Source organism: Triticum aestivum, chromosome 2D, assembly GCF_018294505.1.
Source record: "Triticum aestivum cultivar Chinese Spring chromosome 2D, IWGSC CS RefSeq v2.1, whole genome shotgun sequence".
NCBI lineage: Eukaryota > Viridiplantae > Streptophyta > Magnoliopsida > Poales > Poaceae > Triticum > Triticum aestivum.
The window spans coordinates 550,791,550-550,802,440 of NC_057799.1; the positions used below are offsets into that span (position 1 = coordinate 550,791,550).

The following is a 10,891-nucleotide window of genomic DNA, read 5'->3' on the forward strand; positions in this document are numbered from 1 at the left end:
TACCCCTCCCCCCCGAGCGGGGCAACCAGGGCAGCCCTCTCTCCCCTCGCGCCCAGCCCCACCTCCCACCCCTCCTCCGGCCGCTGCCGGCGGCTGGCGCCGCCGGCGGTGGCGGCCCTCTTCCTCTTCCCGTCGCGGTTCCCCGGCTCGGACGGCGGTTTTCGGGGACGGTGCTCCTCGGCGGGTGGTGCTCCGGTGTAGATCGGGCGCAGATTCGGCGGCGGTGCGGCCCGGCGGTGGCGGTTGGCGGTGGGGATGCCACAAATGTACCACAAATAAAAATGATGTTTTAGGAAGACACAAGTCATGAAAGCTGCCAATGACGACGAAGTAGGTCAGTTCCACGCGGGACCGTCAACCTTACATACGACACAAAGTTGTAGAGTTGGATTTTATCATTATTTTATTAGGATCCTTTTGCTATGTACAAATTATTTCACAAATAAATGAAAATTCGGTGTCCGCTTCTATTTTCATGACTGTGGTTGATTTATTTATTTTTTAGAACAAAGACGTAAGGAGGATTCGACTTTAAATTAATAAAGCCCACCAACTAAACAGAGACACATGGGTTCATTGAAACGAAAATAAAATCAGTTCAGAATGATGGGGTATATGGCCGAAGGCCCATAAACAGAGCACATGGGCTCAAAACACAACAGAGACACAGTTCCCTAAACCACCCCCGAAGGGGGGATGAGCGACGTAGTCGATGTGTTGAAGTTTTTCCATCGCCTGCTGCATTGCTTCAACATCTCGACATTTTCCGAACGGAGTCCATTAGTGTAAAAGTGTAAAAGAGAAGGCATTTGAATATACAATCAACCGGATGAGAAGGGGACACGGACTCGATGGTAATTCCGATTGAATGACCGGTGCTCTGAATACATAGGAGAGCTATGATGCATTGCGCCCGAAGCCTAACGTACAGTCATGTTGTAGTCGCGTTATATTTTCATATATTTACATAAAGACACTTTGGGCGGCTTAAAAAATTAGTTGCCTCTCCCCAGCATAAATGATAAGCCGCTTTCTAATTTTGTTGAGGCTTCTAAATTAGTTATCACATAACTAGTTCGGAAACTTCAATAAATGACAGAGACGGCTTATGAAAAAGTTAGAGAGGAGGCGTCTTATTTTTTTAAGACGCCAAAACAACTGGCCTTATTATGGGTTGGTGGATATTTTTTGGAACAAACAACATGTCAACATTTTAGTCCATTAGCTGATCAAAGCCCATCACGAGACATGAGGTCCACTACGCAGTGTCAAGTCGGCCCCTCGAGGGATCGTGGCATACTGGCTTCGTCCTTGATCGCTTTACCCCGCAATTGCCGCCGCGGCCGCAAGGGTCACCTCAATAAACGGGGGATTTGATAATTTGCCATCACTTTCTTTGGACTTTGATAATTTGCCACCCCTTACTTTGTAATTAATTTGATGACATTCTATATTTTGGACTTTGATCTTTTGCCACTTTTCAACACAAAACAAACTTTGGAAATAATAGACAACATAAGTGAACAAAATAGAGGACTAGTATGCCCTTATACCTATTTGACCAAACATTACACAGGGGAAGGGATGAACTCTTGCTGCACTCCTCTCTTGAACCTTTTTGCTGCTCCCTGCCGGCCCTTTGCTGCTCCTCGCTGACCCTTCTTGGCCTGCTGCCGCTGCCCCCTCTTGCTCCCCTCCTGCACCTTCTACCCTGCTGCCGTTGCCCCTAGTACTGCAGTCTCTCCTTCCCCTGCTGGTGACCCTAACCCTAGGGCCGGCCGCCGCGCCTGCCGGTTACCCTAACCCTAGGGCCGGCCGCCGCCGCCGCCGGGGAGATGAGTGGGAGAGAGGGATGGAACGGGACAGAGGAAGGGAGCGAGAGAGAGGGACTCACCGGGGCCGCCGCCGTCGAGTACCACCCGGGCCGCCGCCGCCGACCAGTAGCGCCAGAGCCTCGCGTGCGACAGAGGGGATGAGATCGAGCGAGCACTCCTCTGTTCCTAGTCAATTGAGAGGTAAGGGTAAGTTTGTCTTTTGTTGTGGGACCCGTCTGACAAAGGGCAAAATATCAAACACCCAGATAAAGAGTGTCACCAGATCAAATGCAAAGTAAAGAGTGACAAATAGTCAATGTACCAAGTAAGGGGTGGCAAATAATCAAATTCCCCTCAATAAACCTACATCTATGGCCACCTCCACCCGATCACCGCTCCCGCCGGCCGACCCCGAGAAGGAGAAGCCGCTCGCCCGCTCCGCACCGGCGACCGCTCCTGCGGACCTCGCGAACCCAGGTCCAAATACCCGCCCTCGAACCCTTGAAGTCATTAATCCTCGAGCACCCTTGGAGCCAGGCCAGGGGCAGCAGTTTCACCATTCTGTGGTCTTTGATTTTGGTACCGTTGCAGAGAAGAAGATGCGCCGCCCTGTGCCGATGACGGACGAGGAGCGGAAGAGGATCAAGGACCTGAAGGAGCAGCACCGGTCAGGGATGGAGGGGTTACGAGAGTACTTCCAGATACACAAGGAGCTGCGGCACCACCACGACGAGCTTCTGTTCCGGCGGAGGTGCCTGGCCGCACGTCTGGTCAGCCGAATCGCCTTCCAGCGCCATGATGCTGCCTACATCAAGCATCAGCGTGACCTTGGCTTGAAGCTGGGGGATAAGTTGCCGGAGGAGCTCAAGAAGATTGGGCCACCAATGGGGGCGGCGCTCGTAATGTGGGCTGAGATGTGCAGGGCCCTGAACATAGGCATGGATAACTACATTACTGAGTGCGACAATCCGGAGGCGTTCCGGGGGAGGATGAGGTCGTTGGGGCTCATTCGTGATGAGAAGGGAGCTCCGCAGGATTGTGTTGCCCCCCAAGAGTAGGAATTGAGCATGTTTGCTTGGTGTGGATTAAGTCTGTTTGCTTGGTGTGGATTAGTGCTTGTTTAATCCTCGGAACGAAATGTGTTGGGGATGGGTTCTTGTTTAATCCTATTGTGCTCAGGATGATTTCTTTGTAGCGGGACTGCTTCATCAAACTAAGTGGAGTAGTCTTTTGGTTTTGAAATTTATGATCATGTTGTGCGCTAATTGTTTTGATCTGGTTACGAGTATGCAATTTTTTGCCTAGTAAACTGTATAACTTGGTGTGAACAGTCATGCAGATAGAACCCCAATCTGAATATTCCACAGTTCGTGCACCGGCACTGAAGGGAGGAGGTTGACCAGTTCAGCCGATGAAGTTACAAGTAGGACAGGTTTTGGTGCTGGCGACCAATTGCTTGATTGAATTAAGATTAAACTGGGTAGAACTTGTTCAGGGCGAAGTTAAACAGAGCAGGGAAAGCATATTCAAATATTTGATTGTCGCATCACAAAGAAGCCATATCCGAGCTTGCACTTCGTGCTAGCATCAAAGGACCATGTAATTGCTGGGAATAAGACATTCTTCCTGAATATGAAGTTTTTTATGATTTTCTTTTGCCACGGCCATGTGTTGCTGAGTAATAGTAAATCTACTGACGCTAAAAGAAGAGGTATATGCTGGATTAGTTGTACTACAGGGAGAGAATTAAACTGAGACTCAAAACCCATGTACTCAGGGTTAGTCAGCTATCCTTTACACGAGAAGGAACACAGATAGCGAGAGCAGGCAAGATCTGGCGACCAAAATCCATTGCAGGGCCGAGACATGCACGCCACAGGCCACGCGTTGGGCAGTGAAGGGTATTGATCCAGCAGTAGCATGAAACACTCGCATCAATCAAAGTAGACCCTCCTCGGGAACACCCAGCCACCCGAGAAGCTGAAGTCGCTCGGGTCTTTCTCTAGCAACATCTCTTTCTGAACGTTCATGTCCCTAGCAACATCTCTTTCTGCACGTTCATGTCCCCTGGCAACATCTCGTTGTAGTTCTTGATCCCCCAAAACATACCCGTGTCATCTGCAGACCACACATTTCTTACCCACTCTTGCTTCATAGTATTATACTGCTATTTAACCCTGTCGAAGATTGTGTGTTTCGGTGACGGAGCTTGACAGAGCTTGTTTAACAACTAATTATATTTCACATAATTTCTCTAGGGTAGGGGGCCATAGCCCCCCTTGATCCTATTCCACTGGTGTGCTTACTGATGGCGCCATACTCGTAGTCAGAGTGTGGCAGAATGTCAGGTGGCTTTGCCTGAGGCACTGAGGCACCGAGGGAGAGTTTGCATGGCCGCAGCTGCCCGATGGACACCCGACGATCATGCTACAGTAGAAACTTGAGAGGGTCACGCAGCAGGACGGTGATGGGACATCCGTAAACGGCGAGTACAAGCAGATGATCTGCTATGTCACCGCGCGACACCAAGCCAAGGAAGAGACATCGCTCTGGCTCAACGCACGGCGCGTCAAGACAGTGGATCGTTGGCAACAAGAAAGAATAAAATGCTTACGCATAACTTGTTCGTGTTGCTGCTCATCGACCTTGGACCTCGTTGTGGGCACAATGGGGTGGGTTGGGTCGACCCTCGTCTGCGATGAAGTCGGAGTCGCTTGCTCGGTGATTTGGGATGGCGATGACGCCTCGTTGAGAAGTTATGACAATGACACCTCTATGCTCTCTTGATAAGGCTCTCTTTAGAGAGGTGTGTGTATGGTATCCTATGTGTGCCACTTGGCAGGCTGTACCGGTTTTTACCCGGTTTTATGATAATTAACTGATAATTCTCTTTTCTGCTTAATTAATGTGTCAGACAAATCTTTTGCCTTTGTTTAAAATAATATCACCACAATAAGCAGAGAAGGATGGCAGTAGCCAGAGAAGGCGAAAGCACACATACCACGACTCACCCATACACAGAGGCTGAACTGTTGAATGTAAGTTAACTAGGCGCCCTGCAACTGACATTTGTTTTGTGTGTACTTCTAGTTTGATGCCATGTTTGGAATGCAGGAATTACAAAAACCAGTTCCTGCAAATATCAAAAATATATTTTGTAATTTCTAAGCAGGCTTACTTTAGAATATACTGCGACATGTGGAAAGACTCATGTGTCAACCTCAAATTTCACATTTGCTTCATACTACCAACATACCGAGGCACACATCTGCACGTTGAAATAGTACTTTGAGGCTGAAAACATACCCAATCTGAAATTTCTGATCATCTTGTGCGCTAATTGCTTTGTTCTGGTTACGAGTATGCATTTCTTTTCCTAGTATAAACTACATAACTTGGTGTGAACACTGAACAGTCATTTGCAGATAGAAACCCAATCTGAATATTCCACAGTTCGTGCACTGGCACAGAACGGAGGCGCGGCAAACCGTAGCCATCCTGCCACACCGTGTTGGCGTGGCGGCTCCCTTGCTGGGTACAGTGTGGCAGGTGGCTACTGTAGTAAATAGAACAATCAAATTTTGGAAATCAGTGGAGTCTATGGAAAATGAAAGAAATCTATGTCACTAGAGCGAAACAATTCAGACTGTGAACCCAGGCAACCATTTCAGAGAACTTTAGTCCAAATGGCATCAGAAATTGTGTTAAATTGAGATTACCAATTATGATGTTCCATCTTATTCAGGACCTCTCTCGAGATTTAGAAAGCATAATACTTTCGAAATCTAGTGAATATAGATATGCTGACCTCCACCTTATTTGTCTTCCGTGTTTCTATAGACTTTGCATTACTGAAACTAAACAAGAGAATAATGCTATAAAGAAATCAGATCTGGAACTTGTGTGGTAGCTACTTGTGCGTCCTACTTCGTTATGGCTTTATTTGCCATTTTTCTTTGTTTCATTTATATTGTTGTTTCTCTAAAACAAAGCGCTCTTATTCAAGCTCTCTTGTTTCACTGCTAACTAGGATATGACCTAGGGAAGATCTTGCTTTCTTACTGTAAATGTGTGGGAAGTCATTCCTTTGTGCTCTCATCTGGAGACTCGATTTCAACCCATTTTCAGCGAGAAGATTTCTGGTTTAGTGCACCAAGGAAGGGACTTATGGTTTTCTCGTTGCCTAGGTCATTAGCCGGCCCTGTTTGTTTCGGATTTTGGGACCAGATTCAGCTTTACCAGTGAAGCCGAATCTGGAATCTGAAACAAACAGCTATTTGGAATCAGCTTTGCCAGTGAAGCTGAATCTGCATTTGGATCATTTTTAGTGCAATTTTCTGAAGCACCTCAAAGTGTACTTCGGTGGCGGAGCTGATTCCTAGAATCAGCTTCGGCATTGAAGCGAATCCACAGGTGATTAAAATCCAAGCGAAGCTAGAACAAACAGTGCTGATGTATCATTGCTTCATGGAAATATCTTGCTTCTTGTCCTTGGCCTTTTTATTGGTGCGGAATTTTCTTGCACAGATGTAAGAAAAACGACGGAGGAAGTACATCACAGGAAACTGCATATAAATTAGTCTTAAATCCTATGGTACACTATCACCCGTCATTTTCAGTTGGATAAATACAACGATGATGGAGAACAGAGTGACATTGAATCCAAATGATTTTGATAAGGTAACTGATGCTTGGTTTATTTTTTTTGGTGTGGACGTAAATGGCTAGCTATTACCACTAAGTGAAGAAAATACATTGCGCAATGACAAGCCATTTATCATGAGGTTACCGTGCTGCTCTGACTTTGTTCAGACTAACAGACTATTATTATGTCATCCAGACAAAATTGCCGTCACCTGGATTGCAGGTCGAGGTCATTCTGGTAGATTACGGTGGTCCAAAACCACCGAAACAAAACCCAGCTGATGTATCCGCTGTTGAGAATATATGATGATGATTCATGTAGGTGCACCAGCGCCAAAGAAAGCAGTGCTGCACCCGTAGAGCCCAACAAAGAAGCTGGAAGTGGTGATAAGAGCAACTCCGACGCAGTGATCCAAGCGGACACGGATTTTGTTCGTTTTTTTATCCGTTTGGGTTATCTGTCCGTCTAGCGGACATGCGGCAGACATGCGATGCACCCAACGCGATACATGCAGCGGACAAGCAAAATAGCAGGCAAGCGCACAGCAGCAGCAGCACCAAGCGAGCCGGCCTCGCGCACGACAGGCAGTGCCCCGGCCCCGCGCCAGCGCCGCCGGCGGCCCGAGGGCGCTGGCTCGCCGACGTCATCAGTCCCCCTCCACCCTTCTTCTCCACCGCAGCCACTACGATCAATCTGGCGCAGAGGAGCTGCTCCAAGAACCATTTGCTTCAGGAGCTGGTGCGCGGGAGAGGCCCGACCATGCGCCGCCGCCGACGAGATCTGCAGTTCCCCGGGTCTTCCCGACGCCGCGCCGCCCGCGTGCAGTTCCCGGCCCCATCGGCTCGGCTCAAAACGGGAGGCGGCAGCGGAGATCTCCCCGTCGTCCTGGACCACGGCATGGGATGCAGCTTGCGCCACTGAGCGCGGCGGCGGGCCTCGAGGACGGCGGAGGAGGCGGGAAGGAGGACTGGGTGGGGATGGCGGCGGCCTGCGCCTGTGAGCGGGACGGTGGAGAAGGTGGTGAAGGAGGAGTGGGGACGCCAGCTCGTGCGCGCTCACTGCTAAATGGGACCAAGGGTATGTCCGCTTCGTACCCATTTGTTCCTAGATTTGGGCCAAGTTTGGGCCGGGGACGGATAGCACACGGACACGGACGTCCGTTTAGGTCGCTCCGTTAGGCAAGTTTTGTGTCCGGATAACTCAAACAGACAAAATGGGTCGCCCCATTGGAGTTGCTCTAAGGATGATGCTAAGACGGATCATCCAGGGGCAGGAAGGAGAAGAGCGGTGGCCAAGGTCAGCAAATTCAGCCATAGCTTCTGAAACAAGCTTTTGCACAGAAGTAGCCATCAGCAGCTGCTAGCAGAATCGAGAACATATCAGCATGAGCTAGTTAAGGCCATTGCGCAGATGCTCCCTCGGGTTTCTCATTTGGAGGCGAATAGGCCTTTCGTTTGTCAAGTGTACAGCTTCGCTCCCCTGGGACCATGATGGAATGCCACTTCAAAGCAAGAGTAGCAAAGTTGAACAGAAGAACTAGTTTATTTTTGAAAATGTTACAACTTGACTAGTTCTGACCAGTGCAGATGAAGAACAGGTATATGTTGAGAGACAGAACGTGAGAAAATAGCTTGAGTCAGAAAGGAAGAAACATGGGATAGTAGTATACTGTAGACAGCAAAGAAGGTGCTACACAAATCACCATATAGAAGTGGATTCCAAAACCACGAGTGGTCCACGAGAACAGATCACAAGATAAATCTCCTAATTTTAATTTATCATTCCAGGCATGCAGTTCAGATATATAGGAACTTCAAACACAGTACTGGATACTTGGATGGTTTTCAGAACGACCAGACAAATGTTCACACCACTCATTTTAACATAGGAGTCACATGATTGGCAGCTAGGCCTTGCAGGCACCCGACTGTCCAGACAACGCTCATTCGTTCATTACAGGCTTGTTCTCGTTGGCCTTGAACCTCTGGTCCTTCGGCTTCTGCTCTTCCATTTTCCTGCCATCAGCAAAGCAAAGGGAGTCAGTCACTTGAATTCAGCATTCATCACATTTACAGCAAATTAGGAGTCGTTGTCAAAGTTCGATGCAAATGGGTCTTTCTAGAAATGCATTTTGCAGCTGCTCCTTCGTGCTCAGTAGTAACACAAAAACAATCTAAACATTGACTTGATTAAAAATTAGGGAACACAAGCTGTGTCACAGTTTAATCAGTAAGAACAAGCTTAGTTTCCTGCGTACAAACAGCTTTCTACCACTGCATGTATGTAGTCATATAAACTACCATGTGGATAAACCAAGTGTACACTACGATAGGCACATGCACATTTTATCGAGCTCCTACCATCAACCACGGAACTACAACGGGCGTCACTTTAGTACACAGCCCCTTAGATAAAGTCATGAGTTTGTTGCTCTCTCAGCAATTCTCCGACAGCAAGGTTATGGCACTCTATAGTACAACAATAGGATGTTGGTGAGTTACCTGTCACTCCCTCTGTCCGAAAAAGCTTGTCCCAAGCTTGTTCCTCAAATGGATGTATCTAGCACTAACTTGATGCTAGATACATCCATTTGAGGGACAAGCTTTTTGGACGGAGGGAGTACTTAATATTCAAACAAGAGCAGAGAAAACACCTACAAGAGTACTCTCTAGCTCCTACTCAAGAGCAGGAGACTTACCATTTAAGAGCAGGAGACTTAGACCACCACAATAATATTAAGATAACACATGCCTACTTGAGAATATTAAACAAGCTTTACAAATTTGGAGCATCCACGGTGTTTAGTTCATTTATAAGGCTGCACATGCTCTTACAACTAAACAGCTATTTTTGTTTGCAAGACAATTTGACCACCTACTACAATCACCAAATGATTCAAATCCAACCATTTTCATGTAAAATGTTGAAGCAGTTTATCTGAAATGTTGCAGATTGCAAGCACTAAGAACCTCCACGTCTCCAATTTTCTTCAGACTCCCAATTTTCCCTTCAGTAAAATAACTAAATCTAGGAAGGCAGCAAGTAAGTAGTTCCTTGTGTGTTACAAACGAGCAAGCCCACACAAGACATGACTTCTCTATCGATCAACGCACACATCCATGTGGACCAATCTAATCGAACAAACGCCTCTCGTCGAGCCCCTAACCACACGGCCTGAAGGCATATTTTTTCCGGCAAGAACAACGAATACATGCACAAATCGGACGCTACAGCACATCTTTTTACGAGTTAACCGGCACGAATCGAGAGCAAGAACAACCACGGGGTATTCACACCGCACTGATTATCACGAATTAGTCGCTCGTGCAACCCGAACCGTGAAGGGGGGAACTGGAAGAACAGATCTGCAGGGGGGATTTTGGATGAGACGGGGCCTGGGAACGGGGAGGGGTTACCTCTTGTCGGAGGACGCGCCGCCCTTCTGGCTGAGGAAGGAGCGGAACAGTGGGGAGTTCACGTCGTAGATCATCTTCCTTCTTCTTCTCTTCTTCTTCGCTGCCGCTGCCGCCGCCGCCGATGGGGAGAGCCTAGCTAGGGTTCGTGGGAGAGGGTGAGACGCACGCGTTCCAATCTTCCAGAGGCTGCTTTGTAGTACTCTCACCTTCGCGGATCTACATCAATCGACGGCCGGCCCGTCGGGCTCCAGGCCATCCAAAGGTAGACGGGCCCCCTGAGGGGAAAATGGGCCCTAAAATCTTCAGAAAGGTTTTATTTTCCTTTTAGAGAGAAAGTGAGATAACAAGTGAAAGTGCTCTTGTGACCTCGAGCGCCCATGCACACTTTGTTAAAGTAAAATCCGAAAAAATATTACTACACAAATTTAAGAAATCTGATTTTTTTTGCTACAAATATTGATGTGTGTTTCACACGCGTGCTAACTTTCCTGATGGAATGACATTAAGGGGAGTCTCGGCAGAAAAAACAAAATTGATGCTCCAGGATTCACACGGTCCATTTTAAAATTGAACCAACAAATCATACCGAAATAAAACGGACCGAACCATTTTTGTGGTTATTATTATTTTTGGTTTTATGTATGGAACAAAATTTCCTTAACAGTTTGATTTTTTTTTCTATATACAAAAAATTGGACGGTTAACCAAATAAAAAAAAACTATTTATATTTCTTGAGCAACCAGCCATACTTAGGCAGTTAGGCCCAAAGGATCTTGCAACGTAGTAAACTTTTTGTGCATGAGTCAGATTCCTGCTAAGCATGTCTATTTTTCTGGTAACGTAGTCATTTGTTTCTTGCAAAAAGTATACACTGCACATTTGCATGCACGAACAATCATCAAGGCATGAATCCATGCATGCTACTTATAAATGTTTTCTATAAAAAAGTGTATGTGTTTTGAGTCATGAATTTGCAAATATTATTATGTCATTTTTAAATTCGCATCTACTTTGG

At 47.1% G+C, this 10,891-nt stretch overlaps 2 protein-coding genes across 2 annotated transcripts; one reads left to right on the plus strand and one right to left on the minus strand.

Annotated features, from left to right (window-relative positions):
* Positions 1 to 1,588: 1,588 nt before the first annotated feature.
* Positions 1,589 to 3,123, plus strand: LOC123049930 (uncharacterized). Its single transcript, XM_044472780.1, has 2 exons — positions 1,589 to 2,291; positions 2,406 to 3,123. The coding sequence occupies exons 1-2, from the start codon at positions 2,186 to 2,188 to the stop codon at positions 2,870 to 2,872; spliced, it is 573 nt and encodes a 190-aa protein (XP_044328715.1). The 5' UTR covers positions 1,589 to 2,185; the 3' UTR covers positions 2,873 to 3,123.
* Positions 3,124 to 8,205: 5,082 nt separating this feature from the next.
* Positions 8,206 to 10,102, minus strand: LOC123054433 (wound-induced basic protein). The gene is made up of 2 exons (XM_044478209.1): positions 9,876 to 10,102; positions 8,206 to 8,474 (listed from the first exon to the last, which is right to left on the minus strand). The coding sequence occupies exons 1-2, from the start codon at positions 9,947 to 9,949 to the stop codon at positions 8,402 to 8,404; spliced, it is 147 nt and encodes a 48-aa protein (XP_044334144.1). The 5' UTR covers positions 9,950 to 10,102; the 3' UTR covers positions 8,206 to 8,401.
* Positions 10,103 to 10,891: the final 789 nt, after the last annotated feature.

Excerpts from the sequence above, each read along its gene's own strand:
- LOC123049930 (XM_044472780.1), top strand. The coding sequence starts at position 2,186 with ATGGCCACCTCCACCCGATCACCGCTCCCGCCGGCCGACCCCGAGAAG. Across the intron at positions 2,292-2,405 it reads TGCGGACCTCGCGAACCCAG|AGAAGAAGATGCGCCGCCCT; the intron begins GTCCAAATACCC and ends GTACCGTTGCAG.
- LOC123054433 (XM_044478209.1), bottom strand. The coding sequence starts at position 9,949 with ATGATCTACGACGTGAACTCCCCACTGTTCCGCTCCTTCCTCAGCCAG. Across the intron at positions 8,475-9,875 it reads GGCGCGTCCTCCGACAAGAG|GAAAATGGAAGAGCAGAAGC; the intron begins GTAACCCCTCCC and ends TGCTGATGGCAG.